At 33.9% G+C, this 26,140-nt stretch overlaps 1 protein-coding gene across 2 annotated transcripts; it reads left to right on the top strand.

The window, feature by feature from the left end:
- The first annotated feature begins 1,005 nt into the window (after positions 1–1,005).
- On the top strand, positions 1,006–16,806 carry LOC137029294 (lens fiber membrane intrinsic protein-like). Of its 2 annotated transcripts, XM_067398865.1 has the most exons (6): positions 1,006–1,087; positions 2,243–2,296; positions 2,557–2,738; positions 10,068–10,226; positions 15,081–15,218; positions 16,671–16,806. In XM_067398865.1, the coding sequence occupies exons 2-6, from the start codon at positions 2,268–2,270 to the stop codon at positions 16,706–16,708; spliced, it is 546 nt and encodes a 181-aa protein (XP_067254966.1). In that variant the 5' UTR covers positions 1,006–1,087; positions 2,243–2,267; the 3' UTR covers positions 16,709–16,806. The 2 variants fall into 2 exon arrangements, with proteins under 2 accessions (XP_067254966.1, XP_067254967.1); XM_067398866.1 differs by lacking the exon at positions 10,068–10,226.
- The last annotated feature ends 9,334 nt before the right edge of the window (positions 16,807–26,140 follow it).

Here is a 26,140-nt window from a genome sequence, read left to right as displayed (position 1 = left end):
TGTTACATTCAAAACGCAGATTCAGAAATGCGTGGAGACGAACAGTTCTGCTTTGTCTTTATATTTTCATTGGCAAAAATTTAACAAAAACAGACAATATTTTGTCTCAAGTAACACAATAAACTTATTGAACTGTTGTATAAAATAAGTAGCCTATTGCATTTTGCACTCACTTTATTGGACAAAACAGCACTCGTGTAATATTGAAATCTGTTAATTTTGTGATACTGCTTAACTCATATGATAAATAAAACATTTGTTGGTTATCCTGGTAAAATAATAATAATAATATTGCAAGTTTTGTTCAATAAAGGCATGAATGAAAATTATTGTTTGTGTTGTTGTGTCACATTGTGTTTTGTCTATACGTGTGACTTTGATGAAGATCAGATGACAAGGGGGGGATCATATACCCTGCAAAAGAATTTTTAAGAATGAGATTTAATGTAGGAGACTTATGCCAAATATGCAAGTTAGAAACAGAAAGGTCGAACACTTGTTTTTTTCTGTGTAATATGGTAAACACATTCTGGAAGGATGCATTCAGCGAAGAATACCTGCAAGATTAACAATGTCATGGGAAACTGTTAAATGTGGCTTGTTAGTTAAGGATAAAAAGATATCTTATGTAATAAATAATATGTTGCTTGTGTTGAAATTTTACATACACAAATGTACATTTTTCAAAACTCCCCCATGATTATTGGTTTTTAAAGAGGAATTTCGAGTAAACACTGAGAGGGATGAAAAATCCCAAAGCATTGTATCTGTACTTCTTACTGAAAGGTTTTATAACTTAAAGAAAAACACATCCTACATTTCATTTTTATTTTTCTCTCTTTCCTTTGTCTTTAACTTACTTATTATTGAGAATATGTTGATTGAAATCTCAGTCCTTGTTTGTAAATCTTTCAATTGTGATTTTGTTGATGTTTACTATGCATATGAATAAAAAAGGTCAGGCTGAGGGGGCGTGTTGCAGCTGGAAAATGACGCCAATGCATACCCTGACGCGCGTTTAAAACCCTAGAGGCGCGCGGACGGAGCGCAATCTTCGCAGGAAACAGTATACAGTACTGTCATAAAGGTACGTGAAGCTAGATTTGATGTTATTAACTGATGTAAAACTTCTTCCACTTCGTTGTGTCTACTTTATTAGATGGATTATAAGTACGGTCCGTGACTTTTTGTGGAAATCTGAATATGTTTGATTGACTTGACATGATGTTATCATCGCATTTAAAAGCGTATTTCGAGCCAAAAACTGATTCCACAGAACTGCTTTTGTTTACAGACGGGATGACGCCATCACTGTACTAAAAAACCTGACTTTAAGATCATTTATTCAGATGATTATCTCTCCAAAAGAGACATCAGTAATATAAAGATGTTTAGACAACTAATAAGACAGTATTTATTATAAGCTAAGTAAAAGGTGTATTTCCATGTTATTGTTGGAATATAATGATAAAAGTAAAATACTTATTAACATAGTATTATATTTTAAATGATTCAAATATATAATTATAAAAATAAATCTATATTATTCTAATATTTTATTCTTTATCCAACTTTGGTTTCGCGTATATGCTGTGAATTTATTTTAAAATATGAAGTTAATTGCTCATATGACTGATGGATGATGATGATAATAATTGTTGTTGTTGAAATTGTGGCATATTTATTATAAAATTATAATTTTATTTAATAAATTATTTTTGTTTTTACTGTTAAAATTTAACATTTTTATTTGGATTATTTGTGTTTATTATAAAAATATAAATGGAATTTATTCTATTACTATTATTATTTAAAATTATGTTTAATTATATTAACATTTTAGTGTTAATATTAACGTTTTTATTTTATATTTTATTATTGTTTTTACTGTATATTTCGTATTAAAAATATAAATGTAATTTTCCTATTATTTATTATTAGTATTATTATTATTGTTACTGTATGTTGTGTATTTATAATAAAATTTTATTGGATTAATTTTATTATTTTATCAATAATTTATTACTATTATTAATAATATTTAATTTTTTTATTTGTATTATATACTAATTTACATTTTATTGTATATATATTATTATGTTGTATATTTATCATTACAATTATGAATGTAATTTTTTCTATTTTTATTATTATTATTATTATCAATAATATAAATAATTTACATATCAACAAGAAGGTCTCTGGTTCGAGTCTCAGCTGATCCAGAAATTATTTCCTTCAGATCTGGTTTCTCTCACAATCCAGAGATGGGTGATTTGCTAGGATGTAGTGCTGGGTAAGTTACTCAAAAAAAGTAATCCACTACAAATGACAAATTACAAAATTAAAATTGTAATTTGATTACATTACTGATTACTGCATGCAAAATGTAATCAGATTACTAATTACTTTACATTCAAGTTACTTTTAAAACCTATTGACTCCAAGCCCTATTGTTTAGTACAATCAACACAATATTAGATATTAGATTAAACATAAGCTGTTCTTTCCTGCAGTCTCTGGAAGGTTGACGTGTAACCGTGTGTGTTTGTGCAGGATCCTCTCATGGATGCTGTTCACTCTGGCAGGCTGGGCATCACTGTGTGGTGTGGCGGCCCACGTACTCCTCATCATCTCCACATCAACGGACAATTGGATTGCCTTTGGGAACGAATCCATTAGAGGCCTCTGGAGGACCTGCGCAACTGGGGAGTGCAAAATCCTCTCAGGCGCCATAGGTGAGGAGAGTCAACATTGTTCAAATGTTTTATAATACTTTTATATTTGTTATATATTTTTTTAATTGTTAAAAATATAAAACGTAAGTTTGTGTTCTTTGAAAATGTAAAAATATTATTTTATCCATCTGGGGGGAGGTTAATATTGAAAGAACATTAAATTATTTATCATTTGAATTTATTTTAAATACTTGTGTTTTCATTTTTTATGAAATACAACATTTAAAATATATATATATTTTTTTATAAAAACATAATTTGATATCAAATTCTGAGCTATATAAAAACAACCCCCTCTGCTACTGAACTGACCAGATCAATATCACAGAAATTTAACTGACTTGATGCTATTCTCTGATTAAAAAGTGCTCCTTTCATTTTTTTGAGTAGCGTATATAAGTGGAGCACACAAACCGCCTTGCGGTCTCAAACAGCTTGTGAGTCGCAAGGAGCAAAATGAATGGCTTACAGCGCTTAAACAGTCAAATACAGACGAAATTATGTCGAAATACCCATCTTGGCGAGTATCCAGTTAAACATGGTCTGCGTAATGCATGTTGTGTAACAGTATATTGGGTCTGTGCATAAACTCTTAAAGTGACAGCAGCCTAATATTCCGGCTGCTGTTAATCAAAGAAGACAAAGAGAAAATCACTCTCTCCTCTTGACTGAATAACTTTTGTAACTAATTGTAAGCAATAATCTGTATTTAATTTTTACAATGAAAACTATCCAGTGTTTATTTTACATTTGATTAATTTAATTTCTGTAGTATTTCTTACCTGAATATACTGTATACCAGTGGTCTTAAACTCAGTTCCTGGAGGGCCACAGCTCTGCGCAGTTTTGCTCCAACCCTATCAAACACACCAGATCCAGCTAATCAAGGTCTTCAGGATTACTAGAAACTTCCAAACAGGTGTGAGCTGGAGCTGGTTGGAGCTAACTCTGCAGCAGGGGCGGAGCCAGGGGTGGCCGTGGCCACCCTTGGCCTAAGCTTGGCCACCCCTTTGGCCACCCCGCTCACAACCGCTGTTTCAGAATCAATTTTTTTGTTGACAAGAATTGCGTTTATTTAAACGCAGAACCGTCTCTTTAAGACCACAAAAAAAAAAAAAAAAACGGTAGACTTTTCAGACGCGCACTCCAACTTCGCCTCAGCGCCAGGCTCAAGTCAAACGCGCGCGGAAATGATACAGGTGCCGAATGAGCTTCAGCATAACAGCAGTGAAAGGCGAACATTATATATAGCTTACGTAAATGTTTCTCGACTGGTGGGTTGCAAGACGCGCAGTTTTCAATTACGCGCAAATACGGCGCGCTGTATATTAGCGGTCCGTGTACCTTCGTATAATTTGTTTTTTCGTTTTTGTCTTCTAAACGGAAAAAGGAAGAAAGCATTCATTTATCACATATTCGACCCTCCTCACGAGCATAAATAAACAAATCTCGAGTCGTTTTTTCATTTTTTTATTTTCGTTTTAATCACACTTTGTTCTAATCCACCAAAAGGAAAAACAATAAAACCAAAATGGATAAACGGCTTGAATATTCGATTTCTACATGGGCGGGATATAATAGGAAAATTAATAGACAGCGTTTGTTTTGGCTTTGCAGCAGCTATAAAGTCTATCGAGCTAAAGGTTTTGATTGAATCACTTTCGTTGTAAAAATCAATAATTATTAACTTAAATGACGCTTAAATTACACATTTTTTAACTGAAAACAGAACAGAAACAGAAACTTTCAATGCGTCTTGCCGTTCATTACGTGTTTAAGGGTTATTGCCATCTTTTACCGTCAAAAAATTAATTAGTAAAATAAGCTATATTTAAAATAGCTATATATTATTAAAGGCATGCCATTTTTAATTTAAAATCTTACATTTAGTCAATACAATTATATTTTTTTACATTATTTTGTTTCAAAGGCATCTTGCACTGCAGAGGTGGCAATGCAGCATATGAAGTTGCTTTTAGATGTATTTACACAATTAATGCTGCTTAGAGAGGTCCGCTAATACATTCACACAGCAGAGCAAATACATAATGCAATTACATTAATTTTATGTTTTATACAAAATGATTTGAATACAGAAATATTAAATAAATTACAAGATGAAGCGAATATAAAATATCGCCAGTAGGTGGCAGCAAGTCACTCTGTTAATGAACGAGTGATTTTATTCAATCGATTCGCTCGAAACGCTGATTCATTCAGTAATAAAAGGCTGTATGGCTGGTGAATCACTCAAAGACTCGGATTCATTCACGAATTTACTACTATAGGCTACTCTGTGCGCCTTATATCAGGATCGCACAATGATCTGTGACTGATTTAGAAATTTACCTGGCAGAAAAAAAATATAACATTGTTTTTGAGGGACATACTCAGTGTTAATGAAATAAACGGTTCAAAACAATGTCAGGACTGCTGATCTGCAGTTCACTACAATGTAACACTCTGCGCTGTTCGTCGTGCATTTTTGGTGCACAGATTTCAAGAGATGATCAGCTAAATAAAACAGGCGGTGTGCCAATTAGGGGTAGTTGTGACAGCAGATGCAATATAAATAAATTAATATTTAATATGATAAACTAATTCCACCGCATGTAAATGTATGCGCAGGCAGAAGAAAGCTATGGTCTGCAGGGTTTGTGTCGAGCCATTCATTAATCTGGTTGTTTGATGAGATATAGACCCAGATGAAATGCCTGATACATTGGTCCGTGTACGTTTTGATAGTTTGTTTTCCAATTTGAAATGAAATACGCAGAAACGAGAAAATGGTCGTTTCCCGTTTTTTCGTTTGTTAAAAAAAACGGAAAAACGAGATTTTGACTCGATTTTCGTTTTTTCGGGTTACGGATAGAAAATGGAAACACGACTTCAAAACTCGTTTTCCACATGTGGGCGGTCATTACACGCCCCTTTCAGCCGATTGGTCAATCAAATCTGAGCCAGTGACGTCATCTTCAGTTCGTTCAACAAAATAACAGTCCTCTGCCGCTATATCAGTATGTCATAAATCGGCTTTCTTCTGTGCAACCTAACGCGTATTTCACAGAAATATTTATTTCAGAAATGTTAATCAGCACACAGACTGTTGTAATGCTGTTTGTAGTTTAATAGTGAAACTACCCACACAGAGGAGCGGATTAAAACCAGAGATTAAAAAAAAAAAAAAAAAACCTACAGGTTTTATTTTATTCTATTTTGAATAAATAGAATAAATCACAATAAATAAATAGCAATTTTGAAAAACGAACAATCGCTCATCTCTATTTATTTATTTTATATAGCCTAATTGCCTGCTGAAATGTTAATAACCCTTTGGTTAAAAGATTTAGGGAATATGTAAAGATCAAACATTAAAGATCAAAATTACAGCTACATAGCCTTTTTAGTTATGACAAAAATAATATATAAATGTTAAGCCAAAACGAATTAATTTAAAGCTGAACTGAAACAGAAACCGGCGTTATAACTACCTCTCTAATTTGACACAAATCCAAATGTTTCAATATTCACGATTTGGAGGCTAAACTATATTTATTATTTAAACGCTTTTATTGTAGCCTACACAGACTACTTAAAATGAGCAGTAGGCCTATAACGTTTTATATATTTGGTTGAATGTACATATTTTGACAGTTAACAGGCTGTGGCGTCAAGTTCCTAAAACTGATGTTGTGTGTGCGTGAGGCGCCGACGCGTTCACTTGAATTTTCTTATAAAAGCGGAAACAACTTAATACTTAGACATTTATGGTCAAATATATGTAACACCATTCGAATCTGTGAAAGGTTAAATAGGCCTATTATTTTTGTACACTCACAAACAAAACATTGCTCGTAAAATAAACAAAGAAATTTTCTGCCGTATTGGTTTCCTTTCTGTGAACTTCTCAAAAATAAACCGACACTCATATTGTCGCATTTTTTCCCCTTTCATTTTGGTAATATTAATTACTTAAGTGAAATAAATTTCGCGCATAGACATAGGCTATTTAGCCTATTCCTTTTTGAATCCTTTGTTCTCCGTTCACAGAAGCGCTGCAGGTGCGTGATGATAATGAATCCTCATGTTCTGTTGTTTATTCTGCTATTTGTTTATGTAGGCTAAAACTAAACCCCTGGAATTTTTTAATGATTCACAGACATTTATCAAATTTCGTTTAATTCTAATTTAATATAATTTTATCGGTTAATGAAACGATGATCGCATCAGTTGAAAGTCAGGGGAAAAAACAGAAATTATATTGACAAGGCAACAATAATTTTCGTTTAGTTTAAACTTTTCAAAACATCCACAGAACTGCATACAGTAAATTTTCCCGCTGTTTAAGCCACGAATATTTACAAAATAAAATAATTACAAAGATAATAAAACTTCTATGTTTAATATACGAGAGTTTTTGTTTTGCTGTTGTCCACTGAAGCAATTGACGCAGAATCGCCAATAGCCGTTAAATCGAAATTGAAAGTAAAATGTTCAGGGCCATTTATAGCTAATTCATTCAAAAGCGAAGGAAAGACAGAAAAAGTGAGGATAGCAAGTAAACTGTGACATATAATAGTAATGTTCACTGTGTTCATAAAAGTGTTTAATTTAAGAGATAAAATCTGTATGGCCATTTATAAGCTAAGGAAAACTAAAAAGCCCCCCGATGGTGATACCGTTATAGGTGTTGCCACCTAGTGGATAGCCTATTTTCTAATATGACTGTAGTCTACTGCAAGGAATGCGTCTGCTAAATTATTGAATTTAAATGTATAAAATGTAAACAAAACATTAAAATAAGAAAAAAAATGAGTGCAGTAGCCACTGATCTATAATAGATAATAGTCTGTCATTATGTATAGCCTATTGATCGGTGGTAGTAGCCCAAAGGATGTCATGCGCTTAGTAACAGATGTAGAGGCATTTACATTTTAAAAACAGCTTAAAAACAGACTTAATTAAATTTACTGTAGGTTTTTTAAAACTTTTTTTTATCTGTGCAAACATATTTCTGTGAAATACGCGTTAGGTTGCACAGAAGAAAGCCGATTTATGACATACTGATATAGCGGCAGAGGACTATTATTTTGTTGAACGAACTGAAGATGACGTCACTGGCTCAGATTTGATGGACCAATCGGCTGAAAGGGGCGTGTAATGACCGCCCACATGTGGAAAACGAGTTTTGACGTCGTGTTTCCGTTTTCTATCCGTGACCCGAAAAAAACGAAAATCCAGTCAAAATCTCGTTTTTCCGTTTTTTTTAACAAACGAAAAAACGGGAAACGACCGTTTTCTCGTTTCTGCGTATTTCATTTCAAATTGGAAAACAAACTATCAAAACGTACACGGACCTACATTCTCTCCGCACTGTCCAGCGCGTCGCGTTGCTCCAGCAGAGATTTTTAGAATTGGTCAGCTAAATAAAACAGCGGTGTGCCAAGCAAATACATAGGCTAGGAGTAGTTGTGAGAGCAGATGCCACGTAAATTAATATTTAATACGATATAAATCCGCCAAATATTAATATTTAAACTTAAGCTTATAAGAAAGCTCTGTTTAGGCTCTACCCCGGCATGGGTTGTGTCGAGCTAGGCCTATATATTAGTCTGGCTGTTTGATGAGAACTAGATTAAATGTAGTTGCAATAAACTCTGTAATATTCCGTACAAATGTATCGGATATATAGTCTACTGTTGCGCGGAGCAGATTCTGGAGCTGAGAACTGATGGCGCGGCTTTATCTTTGGTTGACCAATCAGCGGAAAGGGGCGTTTTATTCCCGCCCATGTAGAAATCGAATATTCAAGCCGTTTATCCATTTTGGTTTTATTGTTTTTCCTTTTGGTGGATTAGAACAAAGTGTGATTAAAACGAAAATAAAAAAATGAAAAAACGACTCGAGATTTGTTTATTTATGCTCATGAGGAGGGTCGAATATGTGATAAATGAATGCTTTCTTCTTTTTTCCGTTTAGAAGACAAAAACGAAAAAACAAATTATACGAAGGTACACGGACCATTAGCCTACTCACAATAAATAAAGCGTAAAAGAAACTACGAGCATGCAAAGTCGTAGTTCTGTCGTCTGTTAAGTTATGAAATGACAAAAAAGCGATTAAAGCTGCATCAAAACTGTGCATGCATGTATGTAGGCCTATTTGAGATTTATGCGTCACATGTATGGACTAAAAAATTCTGCTATGTCAGATCACAATATAGGCCTAAGGCACAAACTGATATGTACTTTTTTAATGCATAAATAAATGTAAGAACTGTGCATTTGTATTAGAAGATGCTAATTTTGCAATAATTTATAAAGTACAAACAAAAGTTATAACATTTAAATGCTTAAAATAATTAATTTTACATTCTGGCATTTATGTGCTGTTGACTTCTGCATCAGCAAATGGGAATTCAAAAGAGAACACTTTTTTTTCTTTGTATGAGATTAATTTAGGCATGATAGAACTGTTGCAATTATTTATTTTGACTATATAGAAAGTTTAAAATTTAGTTATTACTTTTTTGGTTAATTTTTGAAACAGAATCATCTTTGAACTACAGTATGTAGTTATCTGCATGTCTCGATATGCAACAATGGAGAACAAGTTATTGGGGGTTTTGAGAACTAGAACAAGCTGACTGGACAAGTTGAAATTTAGCTATAGTGTGAGCCACTTTACTAATATGCCTGCAAGTGAGGAACGCAAAAAAAATAAAATAAAATAAAATAAAAAGGTCACATTCACTCATCTCAATTAATTAAGTACAAATGAACTGTATTAGTTGTGTTGTAGGCACAGTTCAGTACTTTATTGTCAGACTCGTTTTTATGTTGAAATAATGAAGATTTCTGTGCCACCCCAGACTGGTTGCTGGCCCCTGCCTGGCCACCCCTATGAAAAAATCCTGGCTCTGCCACTGTTCTGCAGAGCTGTGGCCCTCCAGGAATTGAGTTTGAGACCACTGCTGTATACCCACCTGAAAAACTTAAAGAAATTTTTATTTCATAGCCTATCTCTCTTTATTCTATTGCACTTATTTGTGCTGTTGTTTGAAATTTGGTTATTTTATTTTTTTTTATTGTCTTTTTTTAATGAAAATAAAATATTGCATTGAAGAAAAGTAGATTTTTGTTTGTATATGCTGTCAATTGTACTGTAGTTATTTGAAAGAAAATTGGCATCGGCAGGTTACGCTTACAAAAAAAAAAAAAAATGGAATCAACCAAGAAAATTGCATTTCTTTAAGTTAGGTATTATTTTATTTTTGTTACATAATTTTCAAATTATTATTATTTTCTTTTTTAAAAATATTTCATTCAGCTTCTAAAGATTCAGCTCATGTATACATTGACGTCACGCGTGCCTTCATGCTGCTGTCGGTGCTGGGCTGTTTGGCTGGAGTGGTTTTGGGCATCAGTGCGAGGAAACAAGTCCAAAGTATACGAATGCGGATCGGAGGAATCGCTCTGCTTCTGGCTGGTGAGGATTACAGCATACATTCATTATACGGGTGTAATAAAGGGTGGGGGGTGGGGGGGTGTTGAACATTGGTGAGTTGCCTGATATTGTTTTTTTAATTAAAAAATAAAAATAATCTGTTTTATGAGTAGCGTTCTTGGATAATTTATTTCTTCTTTATCTATCTATCTATCTATCTATCTATCTATCTATCTATCTATCTATACTTCATAACTTTATGAAATTTATGTATAATCATTCATCAAATTCTAACATAAAAGTGATTCTAAAAATAAAGAAATTATGTTAAATATTGAAACCGCCAGTAGGCGGCAGCGATTCTCTTTTTTATTAAATCGTTCATTCAGCCAATTCGTTCAAAAGTCAGATTAGGCCCCTTCCACACGGATCCGGCGATTTCGAAAGGTGAAACCGGCATTTTTAAACATTTTTGCTTGTGTTCGTGCTGCAGAAACTACTGAGCCAAAATAAAGTATTATTTCTAAGCTTTACTAAGTTAAGTTTTTATACAGCGCGCAAGGTTTATGCGCATGCTCCGAGTCTTATTCGCTGTTTTAAGTGCATCTCTGTGGCAGAATTACAGTGCCACATACTGGTCTGGCATGTATACTACATCGTTTTGAGTCGTTTCAGTGGTTTCGTGTGGATGCAGATATTTCGAGGGAAAAAAAGAAAGATCGGATTGGGTAAGCTCCGGCTTCGTGTGGACGTAGCCTTAATTTAGGAAGAAAGCAAACACCGACGTGAATACTTTTGTCATTGATAATTACAGGCACTATTGAAAAATGAACTAACAAAACAGACGGCTGTTTTGGTAACTGGTTACAGTTACACTGTTATTTATGGCTAAACTGCAATGGATTAGCTAGCTAAAATATATGTGCAGTGTATTACACAACATTCTCATACCTCTGCTTTATTCTTTTTAACGTTCCTCTTTGACCAGCAGTTTAATATAGTTGGCTAGGCAGCGGTTCTCTTCATTCTACTGTGATACAGTCTATGTGATGTTCATGTTGAAATATTGGGGGGTTGTAACTGAAGCATTTGAATATTGGGGGGTTACCTGAAATGATGAAAATATGTCCCTCCATTTAAAGCCAGTTCTCCTAAAACTTGAAAGATCTTAAAAAAATAAATAAATAAATAAATAGGCATCGTAAAAAAATTAAATCAAGCGGCCCAATCCAAATCAGGTTTTCTTAGGATACACAAAGGAGATTTACAACGCACATACAAACACGGAGGTTTGATGCACATGTGTATGTGACACGTGAAAATTACATGAGGGGATGAGTAAATGAAGAGAGAATTTTAATTTGCCTGCAGTAAAAGCGCGAGTCCCAGCTAACAGTAGTTTGTTATAAGAACGTTCTCCAAATATTCAGTGTTTGTTCTGGGAACGTAAAAAATGTCCTGTTTTCTTGATGTTAGAGGGACGTTTTTAAAAGATATGATATGTTCCTCAAATGTTCTTTCAACTTAAAGGTGCCATAGAATTGAAAATTTAATTTACCCCGGCATAGTTAAATAATTAGAGTTCTGTACATGGAAATGACATACAGTGACTTTTGTGTATACCAGCCCATGTTCAAGGCATTTGACAAGCCAGTATTAACATCTGGACCAGCACACAGACTTTATGCAGGTAAGCAAGCAAGGACAATAGCGAAAATGGCAGGTGGAGCAATAATGATCCATGATATCATGACATTTTTAGTGATATTTGTAAATTGTTTCGTTAGCATGTTGCTAATGTACTGTTAAATGTGGTTAAAGTTGCCATTGTTTCTTAATGTATTCACGGAGACAAGACTGTCGTTACTTTCATTATTAAACACTTGCAGTCTGTATAATTCATAAACACAACTTCATTCTTTATAAATCTCTCCAACAGTGTGTAATGTTAGCTTTAGCCACGGAGCACTATCAAACTCATTCAGAATCAAATGTAAACATCAAAATAAACACTGTACTTACGCGATTAGTTATGCTGCATGAACACTTTGTAAAGATCCATTTTGAGTGTTATATTAGCTGTGTGAACTTTGTTTATGCAATGTATTATAGAGTTGCAAGCTTGGGGGCGGGGAGCGCGAGCATTTAAAGGGGACACACACAGAATCGGCGCAGTTTTAATTATGCCCCAAAATAGGCCGTTAAAAAATTCTTTGTGCTGAAACTTCACAGACACATTCTGGGGACACCTTAGACTTATATTACATCTTGTGAAAAAGGGTTCTAGGGCACCTTTAATTTTGATTATACATTGTATCCATTGGCATTCGTATCCTTATTCTGTCGTTTCTTTTGCTCTGGAAGTTTATGGTAGGCCATAGAACTGCTTGCGGAAAAGAAATTTGGCACACATATGTCTGAAATTTCACCATAGCAAATTTGGAGTCTCTAGGTCAATCCCTCTAGCGCCACCACTTGTCCAAAGTTCCACTCACGCTTATGCTAATAACTCAAGATGATTCGATTGCACCCCATGATGACATTTTCTGTGATGAAAATTTCCCCGCCATTTTGAATTATCGGAAAAACCTACTTTTTTGAACTCCTTCTAGGCCATTACTCCGCTTTTCATGAAAATGTAACCAGATCATCTTCAGACCATGCTAACAAGAAATTATGGAATTCAAGCCAATTTCTTAAACCGTTTTCGAAAAACATGCAAACAAATTTTACATAGTACTTGTGAAAATAGACATATGGCTGTATCTTCGCAACGCTTTTTCATATTCAGACCAAACTTGGTACGTGTCATCACAAGCATGAGCTGAGGCAACATGCAGTGCCACCTCCTGGTCTGGTAAAAATGGCTATTTTTACTTATAACTTCTGATGGGTTTGTCTAAATTAGGTCTTGTTATATTTGGGGCAACACTCGGTATGGTTCATCAGCTTGATGCCCTGAAGGAGCCTGAGAAGTTTTGGACCAGCACCACCTAGTGGAGAAATTTTTTTATATGTTTATAACTTTGGATGTGGTTGGCTTATTTTCATCTCCTTAGACTCCTGAATCCTTGCTGAGTCCAACAATACCATACTACAGTGGCATGAAAAAGTATGTGAACCCCTTGCAGAATCTGTGAAAATTAGAATTATTTTAATAAAATAAGGGAGATAATACAAAATGCATGTTATTTTTTGTTTAGTACTGTCCTGAGTAAAATATTTTACATAAAAGATTTAGTTCACAAGACAAAACAATAGCTGAATTTATTAAAATAACCCCATTCATAAGTATGTGAAGCATTGATTCTCAATACTGTGTGTGGTCACCTGATGATCCACGACTGTTTTTATGTTTTGTGATGGTTGTTCATGAGTCTCTTGTTTGTCCTGAGCAGTTAAACTGAGCTCTGTTCTTCAGAAAAATCCTGCAGATTCTTCAGTTTTCCAGCATTTTTGCACATTTTAACCCTTTCCAGCAGTGACTGAATGATTTTGAGATCAGTCTTTTCACACGGAGGACAACTGAGGGACTCAAACTCAACTATTAAAAAAGGTTCAAACATTCACTGATGCTCCAGAAGGAAACACGACGCATTAAGAACCGAGGGGTGAAAACTTTCTAAATTTCACGTACTTTTTCATGCCACTGTAGGTTTTGACTTACGGTTTGTGCAACGTGGTGATTTAGCCCTTAAATTTTTTTTGCGAATCTCTTCAAAACCGTTAGTCCGAACGAGATGAAACTAGTGTAGGAAACAATGCCAGAAAACCTTGGTTGGTTAACTTACAATTCCATCCCAAATGTCAAAATTTGATAGGAAGTGGCAAAAAAAATCAAAACAAAGTTGTCCATGGGTCATTTTTTATGTTCTAATACATATAAATGTTTATAATTCCAAAACGAAATTAGATATTTTCATCAGATTTAACACACGCATGTATGGGCTCACTCTTGGTGGCGCTATATTATTGAACAAAACGTGAAATTGCATTAACTACAATACAGTATTATGATATAAAATGCTGTATTTTATGAATGCATTGATGTACCATTACGAAACTCAGTATGTGTCATCGGCACCATGCTCTGAAGGTACACAGTAGGTTATGAGACAGCACCTCATTGTGTTCAAATGTTTTAATGACATTTTAAAAAATTCTAATAGCTTTATGTAAATGTGGCCTATTTTAATGAGACTGGTCTTATTAGATTCTGTGGGTCATTGCCATAGTCAGCCAAACTTCCTGTCTGTCATTTGGTTTTCTTTTAAGTCATACTTTTTCAAACTACTCCTAGATATCATCTTTGTATCGTCTTCAGACCATGCCGACAAAAGTTATGGATTTTGTGTTGATAGACAAAACGGTATTCATATACTGCAGCAACGAATTAAAGGCTTGATGTCAAAACGACTGTATCTCTGCAATGCTTTCACATACTGACACCAAACTTTGCGAGTGTCATTGTCACCTCGCTCTGACCATGCCGCATTAATAATGTGGTCACAGCTCCACCTATTGGTCGAAAGTGATAAAACAGTGAATCTTTACTATTGACTGTATTTATGATTTTTCTGCTATTTTGCCTAAAAATATCTTAATAGGTCTGTAATTGCTCACTGTTGCAGTTGGTCTGATGGTCACAGCCATGTTTGTTGTGCCTTCTTTGTGCTTGGCACAATTACTTGTGCTTGTTAATTTACACACAGAAGGTTCATTTAAATCTTGTAAATTCTTTATTAGTTGTATGTACAACAAAGTTAGTGAAAATTGTTAACGTTTTGGAAATAAATTATTTAAATTTTCATTTTCATGATTTGTGATTTTCATGATTTCGCGATTTGTGTGATTGGTTGGCAGTGATGATGTCATTGCTGTTTGTGTTTTCTGCAGGATTTCTTGCGTTCTTGGCTCTGGTGACCTACACTGTGATGAGCTTCATCGAAAACCAAAATGATAAGAAAAGCGATTGGAAGTTTGGATGGTCCTATATTCTGGGATGGATCGGCACCATATCAGCTCTGGCAGCAGGTAAATATCACTTTTTTGCAAAAACAGAAATTCCATTTTGAAAATCTAATTTAAAGAATAGATTTTTAAAATATTCAAATAAAAATTTGCACTCCTGTTTTTTTGTCTTTTTCTGCAAAATAAATAAATAAATAAATAAAAATATGTATAATGTAATGAAATTACTTCTCTTTTGAATTTACCATAGCAAATACTGGAGTCTAAGGGTACGCTTGCACAAAAGCGATGTACTAAAAATGGGAAAGTTTCTCCTATGCATCTTTCACGTACAGAAAAGCGCTGTTAAAACGATCCCCGTACACACGGATCCGAGAAAATGACTAAAATCACTGTATTCTGCTGCCAGTAGATGACGACGTCATTATGTTTTTGTAGTTGATACGGAGACAATAATGGTATTGTTTTCAAAAATGTGCACTTTGAAATCCGTTTTCAAACGTTTGTGTTTTCATGCCCCAAAACACTGTTTTTGTGTAAATGAACCGCCAAAACACATAAAAAGTTTTAGGTTAAAACGAACGGTGTCATGTAAACGGCTCCCTCAGAGTGATGATGCAAACTAATAATTGAATCAGAGTTATGAATCAGTGAATAGACTAGTTTAAATCGATTCCATTGATTCAGTCAATCAAAATAATTTTAATCGAATCAGTGAATCAAATGAGTCAGTTCACTGAGTCAGATTTATTAAACAACTATTTTAACTCATTAGGAACTCATTAGGAGTCAGTTGAATGAATTGAACTGACCAACTCAAACACCATTTTCGCTGCTGAAGAATGTCAATAATCAAACAGTTGATGGACCCCATCGACTTCCAGTCCAGCAAAGACTTACTTACAGTGCTGCTGTAATCAATAATTTAAATCTAACTCAGAGATTAGGCTTTAAATGAGTTTGTGATTCAGGTCAAATGATGATTATTTTTTGTGTAATGATTTTGAATCAAATTCATGAATCAAATGAGTCTATTCACTTAGTCGAATTTATTAAACAACTACTTGAATACTTTAAGAATCAATTCACTAAACCAGAGTCAGTTGAGTGAATTGAACTGACCAACTCAAACACCGTCTTTGCTACTGAAGTTTATGATTTGAATGGCCAAAATGCATAAAAAGTTTTCAGTTGTTAGTGTAAAACAGTGTAAACACTTCTTTCAGAGTGATGATGCAAACTAATCATTTAATCAGAGTTTCGAGTCAGTTAATCGATTCGGTTGATTCACTGAATTGGTTCATTTGAATCAACGAGTCAATTCATTTGATTCATCGCCAACTACTGGCCTGGCATCATATTGCAGCGTTTTTGGTTTTCGCAGATCCGTATGAACGGGGATTGTTTTGACAATATTGTCATCTACACGGAAAACACCAAGGAAAAACTTTTCTGTTTATAGTACAAGGTTGTCGTGTAAATATACCCTGAATCCCTCTCTTCTCTGTATTCCAGGAGTTCTGCAGCTCTGTGCTAATAAACACAGCGACTGAAACCTCTCAGCATCTGATCATCACAAGTGCTTCAATGAATTAAATAAACTGCTTTTGGAAATAAACTGCATTCTGAATTAAATAAACTGCTTTTGGACTCTTTCTTGGTGGATGTTTTATTTTTCCAACAGAACTGATGGTGCAACATTTAGTCATTCCCAGGTTAAAAACAGGTTTGTCTGTCCAACAGATGGCGTACAGACGCAAAACACCATATGATGAGGAATATATATTTAGCACACAGACACTGATTAATAAGTACAGGAACACATCAGTAAACAAAACTTTATAAAGTGCACAAAAACACCCTGTATTACAATATAAGTTTGTCTTTTTTATGAGGTTTATATGGAAAAAAGATATACAGTATTTACACTACATAATCTTTACTATTTACTTCATATTTAAATGATATATAAAAAAATGGCATATTGTAAAAATTATACAGTTGTGGGTTGAATATTTATATTCATTAATACCATTGTCAAACATTACACTGACGCTTACATCCTGTCATGTTTATGTTTTATGTTTATAAACTAATCAGCATTATGACTTTTTTTTTATTTTATTTAACAAACATGTTTTCAATTTGGATGAAATCAATGTTTGATGAAAACAATTACAGTAGGCAGAAACCAAAATATATAAATAAATATATATCTTTACAGCATATGTAGTCCAAATTAAATGATTACAGAGTTATAATTTATATTAATATTTTGTATGTATTTTAATTTATTTTGTATATATATATGTATCAATTCCTTTTATATTTATATTTCACATAAACTAAGTATTGTTTAATACTAAATATTAAATAAAACATGTTAATTTTTCCTGCTTCATGAGACCACTTATAAAGTTAAAAAAATAGTGGTTTTCATCTTGCCGCTTTCTAGGTAAAGAAAACACTTTTTTACTCAAATGAGTCAAAATGGAGTTATTGCGTTTTGGAACCAAACTCTTCAAATATTATAAAGATTATAATTGTGAATGAAGATGGCGGCGTACATGAGAATGTGGAGATCATACTGCCCAGCGTCCAGAAACATCAGCACAGCTTCATCAGCCAGACCGGTCATGATCAGAGCCGGATTAAACATGTTATTCCCGTGGGATCCGCTTCATCCACATCCAGTGCTCATATTCCAACATTTCCAGCAAAAAGTCATTACACAACGTGAAAATCAGATCTTTTAATCAGATCTTGAGAGATTTAAAGTCTTTTACCTTCGGTTGATTTCAGTTAAATGTTTTTGGCTGAAGTCAGTTGTAGTTCTTGTGTTTGTCTTTTCTTCAGTGATTCTGCTTGTTAACAGCAGGTGTTCATCACTAATGTTCAATCATCACTTAATTAATTGCTTAATTATCTCATTAACTTTAACTCTGCTTCAGTGTTACTTTAACACTATTTAGAGAGGGACCATATGTACTCCAAGCAGAGTTGATTTAACTGTTTTTGGAGTTGTTTAATCCTCTGCTCAGATCTTGAGAAATGTCTTTGATTTGATTTGCAGTTGATGTTTCAGTGGCTGAAATCAGATCAGTTATTATTTGCAGTAGAAATGAATTTAAATGGGAATAAAGTGGTTCATTAAACTGAAACATTGCTGAAACATTTGAAATAAAAGCATTCTTTACGATTGACAATTGATAATTATTTATTTGGTTGAATTAATAAAAGAAGCCACATTAGGTTACATGAACATGAACTTTGGTATTGAAAACTAGCTTAAATAACCAAATTTGTCAAGTTAAAAATACTTAATATTCTAAGTAATTAAAACTTAAAGAAGTAAGTGGAAATTAGTTCCTCAAAAAGTTAAGTTGAGTGAACAAAAATCATTTTACAGGGAACGTTTGTACTGAAAACTTAAAAAAGTAAGTTCACCTTACATTCATAAAGTTAATCCAACTAAACTTGTTCAAACAACCTTATATTTGGCAAGTTGAACATACTTAAAGGATTAGTCCACTTTCAAATAAACTTTTCCTGATAATTTACTCACGCCCATGTTATCCAATATGCTCATGTCTTTCTTTCTTCAGTCGAAAAGAAATGAAGGTTTTTGATTAAAACATTCCAGGATTTTTCTCCATATAGTGGACTTCAATGGTTGAAGGTCAAAATTAAAGTTTCAGTGCAGCTTCAAAGAGCTTTAAACGATACCAGACGAGGAATAAGGGTCTTATCTAGAGAAATGATCGGTCATTTTAGAAAAAAATACAACTGTATGTGCTTTATAAACGCAAAATATTGCCTTGAACGTACTTCCGCTTTCCACATTCTTCAAAAAGCTTACGCTGAATGTCCTATGCCTTCTCTATTCAACTTAAGGAACGAATGCGGCGCCAGTTCCATTTTTTTTTCCGTAAGTAGAATAGGGAAATAAAGTTGTTGTTTTTTTTTTTAAATGACTGATCGTTTCTCTAGATAAGACTCTTATTCCTCATCTGGAATTGTTTAAAGCCCTTTGAAGCTGCACTGAAAATGTAATTTTGACCTTCAACCGTTTGGAGTCCACTGAAGTCCACTATAAGGAGAATAATCCAGGAATATTTTAATCAAAAACCTTCATTTCTTTTCGACTGAAGAAAGAAAGACATGAACATCTTGGATGACCTGGGGGTGAGTAAATTATCAGGAAAAGTTTATTTAAAAGTGGACTAATCCTTTAATATTCTACATAATATTCTACGTAAATACAACTAAACTGAGTCAGAGCAAAAATATTTTTTACAGTGTAACCCTTTAACTCACCAGAGACGGTGACAAAGAAAACAATCCTCACACTGTTGATCTGTAGTTGATAAACTCCAGCATGTTCAGTTGTGGTGTTTGTGGTCAGAGATCCAGTTTGATTGTCCAGTTTCAGTCTGTCTCTGAATCTCCCATCAAGAACATCATCATATACAGTGAATCTGTCGGCCGTTACATTGATTTCAGCTATTAAAGTGTATCTAAACTTCCACTGAATCACTTCATCATCCTTCATTTCAGTAATTTCAGAGTTTATAGTGACTGAATCTCCCTCCGTCACTGATATTTCAACTGTATCATCAAACACACACATGCAGAACAAACAGAAACAGGTATATAGTTAGTTATTTACAAAGTAAATAATAGTTATTTACAAAAGTAAATGGTTTGAAATTTAAATTTGAAATGAATATCATCATTAAAGGTGCCCTAGATTCAAAATTGAATTTATCTTGGCATAGTTAAATAACAAGAGTTCAGTACATGGAAATGACATACAGTGAGTCTCAAACTCCATTGTTTCCTCCTTCTTATATAAATCTCATTTGTTTAAAAGACCTCTGAAGAACAGGCGAATCTCAACATAACACCGACTGTTACGTAACAGTCAGGATCATTAATATGTATGCCCCCAATATTTGCATATGCCAGCCCATGTTCAAGGCATTAGACAAGGGCAGCCAGTATTAACGTCTGGATCTGTGCACAGCTGAATCATCAGACTAGGTAAGCAAGCAAGAAAAATAGTGAAAAATGGCAGATGGAGCAATAATAACTGACATGATGCATGATATCCTGATATTTTTAGTGATATTTGTAAATTGTCTTTCTAAATGTTTTGTTAGCATGTTGCTAATGTACTGTTAAATGTGGTTAAAGTTACCATCGTTTATTACTGTATTCACGGAGACAAGAGAGCCGTCGCTATTTTCATTTTTAAACACTTTCAGTCTGTATAATTCATAAACACAACTTCATTCTTTATAAATCTCTCCAACAGTGTGTAATGTTAGCTTTAGCGACGGAGCACTATCAAACTCATTCATAACCAAATGTAAACATCCAAATAAACACTGTACTTACGCGATAAGACATGCTGCATGACGAACACTTTGTAAAGATCCATTTTGAGAATTATATTAGCTGTGTGAACTTTTTTTATGTTGTTTAAGGCAAGCGCGAGCTCTTGGGGCATGGAGCACGAGATTTAAAGGGCCACACACCCTGAATTGGCTCAAAAGTTATGCAGGAGCTCAAAATATATTATGCATTATAGGACTTATATATTCTCCTAAATTCCTAAATCACTGATTACTGAAATGTTACTGGTTCTTATGCTGTTGAATCACAGATATAGTACAATTAATAAAGATAAAATACCCATTAATTTAAAGCCTAGACACAGAAATAGATCAGTGAATTAAACAAGTCCAAGATTATTACAGCATCATCACAACAGACAAAACACCTGATCAACTTCATGTTGGCTTTTCCCTGCCATATCAAATGTGTTTTATAAACACTCAGTCACAGCAGCCAGAGAAAGATAATGTTAAAGAGTCAAGAGCCCAACTAAAGCAGACACTGGTCACCACGATGGTGACTGCAAACTTCAATACATTTTTATTTTCAATAAAATATCTGTTAATTCTCAACAAGAACTTCTGTACATGTATGAAAGAAATAATGTCAAACTGGTTTGTGAACTGGTTTCATACTCAGTTGTATTTCTTGTGTTTCTGCTCGTCTCTTCTCTTTTTTCAGGTCTTGTTTCTCTGTCCTTCAGTGATTCTGCTAATCAGGTGTTCATCAGTGTCTGAATTCACTCACTTCTTTTCATTCACTCTGTCAAGTGGACTATATTAGTGAACTAATGTAGGGAATAGTGAATGAGGGTATAGGGTGTGATTTAGTACACAGCCTCTGAGTGTCGACTTTGAGCGATGTTAACTCACAGTATATTCCTATAGGCTACTTCTCTAAGATGACAGATATTACCCAGAATGCATTATTTTCTACAGTATATTACTGTTTTAATGGAAAATGGTTTGTTACTGTCAGAATTTGGCCATTTTTTACAGCAAGGTCTAACAGTGTAGTTAATGAAGCCCAAGTGTACTGCCACATGTTTTATTATTCTCACTATTGTTGAGATTGTTGAGATAACTCAATTACATAAGCCAAGCAAAATCTACTATTAAAAAGTCAAGGGTCAAGAGCTCAACTAAAGCAAACACTGATCTCAATTATAGTGACTTAGAAACTTGTTATCATCAGGTGTCTTCAATAATGGTCTATCATCACTCAATTAACTTCTCATTAACTTTAACAATGCTTCAGTGGAGTGAATGGAATAAAAATATGCAGTACTTTTTCTTTCTGACCCCTGGACTTCCTCTGTTTCCTGGTTTTGTTTTGTAACCCTCATTATTGTCTATTATTGTTCATTACTGTCTTGTTTTTGTATTTGTTATTGTTGCATAAAAAACACCAAACGTCTCTTACTCTCTAGCTCCCTATACCAATTAAACCCACGCTCCACCCAGTGTCCAACAGTGGAACTGCAACAGCCAAAAATAGAGCATAATGGCTAATATTACAAAAGTAAATGGTTTGAAATTTACATTTGAAATGAACATCATCATTAAACAACTGAAGCAAAATGGACACTGGATCAATAATTGTATCTTTGAGCTGATTAAAATATAAAACAGGTAAAACTGATATTTAACTCACCAATGACAATGACAGTAAAATACTTCTTCACATTGTTGATCTGTAGTTTATAATGTCCATCATTTTCAATTCTGGTGTTTGTGATGGTCAGAGATCCAGTTTGATTGTCCAGTTTCAGTCTGTCATCATATACAGTGAATCTGTCGGCCCGTTTATAGATTTCAGCTATTAAAGTGTCTTCTTTTCCAAACCAACACTGAATCACATCATCATCCTTGATTTCAGTAAGATCAGAGTTTAGAGTGACTGAATCTCCCTCAATCAATACCTTCAATTCTTTAACACCAAGTGATTTTAAAGCTTTAATCTTTTTTCTTCAGGTATGTTTGATGTTGGTTTGATGAAGCTTCACTGAAATACTTTTAATCACACTGTTACAACGTATACAGGCTTTGTACAGTAAATTATTTACTGTTGATTGTACAGTTATTTACTGTAATCTGCAGTATGTTACTGTAAAGATACCATGGTATCTTTACAGTACATCTATACACTGTACAAAAAACAAAACAAAACAAAAACAAAAAACAGGAAATTTCTAACTTTTTTGAGTTATCTTTTTACATCGACTCAGTTAAGTTGTATATGCTTAGAGTTTTAAGTATTTTCAACTTGACAACTGTAGTTATTTGAACTTATAAAGTTTAGTTGGAATAACTTTACAAAAGTAAAGTAACTTATTTTTTTAACTTTTCAATACCACAGCTCATGTTCATTTAATCTAACTTGACTTATTTCTTAGTTAAACAAAACAGCAACAACAAAAAAATTGTTCTTGTTATATCATTGTTCTTCAGATATCATGTTCTTGTCAATTGTAAATAATTCTTTTATTTCAAATGTTTCAGCCATGTTTTGTTGAGATTGTTGAGTTTCATTCAAATTTAATTAATAATTGATCTGATTTCAGCCACTGAAACATAAGCTGCAAACAATTAAATTAAATCTCTCAAGATCTGATTAAACAACTCCAAAAACAGCTGTACCAGCTTCACTTATTTATTTATTTATAATTGAAAATAATATATTTTTAAAGTCACCATTTGGGACTGTTTTAACACTGTGTTTAAAAAAGACATTTGTGTTAAATAAAGCCAGAAATCAGATGCTTATACTTATTAGCAATATGAGCATCACAGAGTGGTTTGATTCATTGATCACATCTGGAACCTCATCACTGATTGTTTGGGTTTAGTGTTATTACTGCATTTAAACTTTCTACTGCTCTTGTGTTTCTGCAGCATTTGCTCCAGCAGCGTCATGACAATCTGATCATATGAAGACTAAAAAGTAAAAAACTAAAAGTTTTCATTCAGACACACATAGACATCAAGAATCAGCCTGTGAATCTCAACGACGGTGACAAGCAGCATATTCTGATCAACAGATCAACTCTGAACATTAGAAAACAACCTGCTAAAAAGTCACATGAAAACAGAACAGAATAAAATAGTGAGAATAAAGGAAATTTCTAAGACAATTCAGCTAATAATTTATTCATGTAGCAATGCATGATGGGAGCCATGGATGAATTTTGGCACCCAGAATGCACTGCAACATGCTTTATTTTTCTCACCATTGTGACCAATTTTTAAGAAATATTTTGGATTATATTGATAAAGCAGATCTTCTGCTGTAGAATCACAGTTCTGCTGTAATCAACAATGTAAATCTAACTCAGAGATTGGGCTCTAAATGAGTTCAGTGATTCAGATCAAATGATGATTATGTGAAAACACTAATCTCCATTGTGGTGACTTAAAATTGTGATTTTCTCCTTTGGTGATTCTGCTTCATAATAGATCACATTTCTGACACATTTACTGTGTTCAAATCATCACACAATGAATGTGTCAAAATTAGCACAATGAGTGTTGTCCCTAAACTCACACGCTGATGTGTAAGAATTTAGCCAATTTGAGTCCGTTTTTAACAAATGCTTTTTGACACATTCTGAATGTCTGTGTTTGACACAGTGAATGTGTCAAAATTAACACAAGTGTTGTCCCAAAACACAAACAGTGATGTTTTTTGACTGGACTTGATAAAGAGACCATTGCAAATTTGATCTTTGTGTTCAAAAATAGCACAGGTGTTTTATTTTGTTGTTGTGTTTCTCTTTCCTTCAATGATTCTGCTTGTTAACAGCAGGTGTTCATCACTACTGCTTGATTAATGACTTAATTATCTCATTAACTTCCCTCTTGATTGGTCTTGGTCTCGGTCTTGGAGGGTCTGGTCTTGACTACACCTCTGGCTAACCTTCCTGACACATTTACTGTGTTAAAATCATTCACTCACTGAATGTGTCAGAATGAACACAACGAGTGTTGTCCCTAAACTCACCCATTTATGTGTAAGAATTTAACACAGTATGATTTAGTTTTAACACATCCTTTCTAAGAGTGTACAGGCCAGTCTGATGATACACTGGAGGAGGAAAGATTCATGTTGGTAGAGGAACTAAAGAATAGGACTAAAAATGAGATCCTCATCAGTCAGAAAATGAGCCTGACATTTTCAAGAGATTGGGGAAGTGGTGCCAATGGTGTCTGAGGTGCTGGAACGATGGCCTGCCCTGTTTCTTCAGAATGAGGTAGAAGTAATAGTCTTATGAAAGATATGACTGCACACTCACAAAGTTTTATTCACCAACGTTTCGGCACAAATCCTTTGTCAAGGTATAATTTCGCTTCAAGTAAAGAGAGCATAAATAGACAATCATTAACAGGTGCATACAATTAATCCCAATTAAATATACAATCAATCAATTGATCATTCTAAAAAAACTGTCAAAATAGAACATGAAAAGAATAAATACACAACAACATCATCCAACATTTGTCAACAGAAACTTCACCAACATCAAAAAGTAAAAAACATTTATAGAAAACAGCTTAGATCAAAGTTGACATTCAGACAGTAAGGAGCATCTGTTCTTAAATTATGTATCCAGTAAGCTTCATGTTTGAGTAAAATACGATCAACCTCTCCTCGGTAAAGGAAATTGCTCGATACCTACATAACGTAGAGAGGCAATGGGATGTTAGACTCAACAAAATGTGCAACCAATGGATAGTTCATGTTTCTACATCGCATTGTGCTACGATGCTCAGCAATGCGCGTTTTCAGCTCGCGAGTTGCTTTACCGACATATGATTTCCCCCATGGGTGTGTTATAAGATAAATGACTGCTGTAGTTTTACAGCTTATTATTCCTTTAATAGGGATGGGTTTCCCAGTGTGCAGATGTTTAAACGAGGCAAGTATAGCTACTTTGGCTGCATGATAGTTACCTTCAGGAATTGGTGTTAACAAGGAAGTATTTTAGCTGTAGTTTTTTGTGATGTTTTTATGTTTGTTAAACAATTTTATAGCTGAAACCTGTTTATTCTCTCATCAGATATTTAATGAGTTCAAACGCATTACCAATGAGGGCCTCCTCGATACATTCAGATCATCGTTACACCAACATACACCACAACTTCTGAAGATGTACAGAGAAAGACAGGGGGCTTTTTGAAAAGAGATCTTTTTAACAAGCTTGATCAACAGGTAACATTTTAATGACAGCCCTGTGTAACCTCTAAACTGTATGATTTATCATAGCGCACATAAGCAGAAGCTCAACCAAACCTGAATGACGCACAAGAACAAATTTCTTCCGGAAACTCAAATGTGCTGCATTACACTGTTGGGGTTCATATGAGTCCACACTAAGAATCACTGAATCAGTGTTGAAGTTAAGTAGATAATTAAGTGATTAATTAAGTTATGATTAGTCATTAATCTGCTGTTAACAAGAAGAATCACTGAAGGACAGAGGAACAACAAGAACAGGAAAAATGAAAACTAGAGCTTTCTTCAGCCACAGCCTTAGATGAAATCAACTGAAGATAAAAGACATTAAATCTCTGAAGATCTGATCAAAC

The sequence above is a fragment of the Chanodichthys erythropterus genome, chromosome 10 (assembly GCF_024489055.1).
Source record: "Chanodichthys erythropterus isolate Z2021 chromosome 10, ASM2448905v1, whole genome shotgun sequence".
NCBI classification, from domain to species: Eukaryota; Metazoa; Chordata; class Actinopteri; order Cypriniformes; family Xenocyprididae; genus Chanodichthys; species Chanodichthys erythropterus.
Note: the sequence above shows the minus strand (reverse complement) of the source record. Positions and strands in the feature narration are given on the sequence as shown.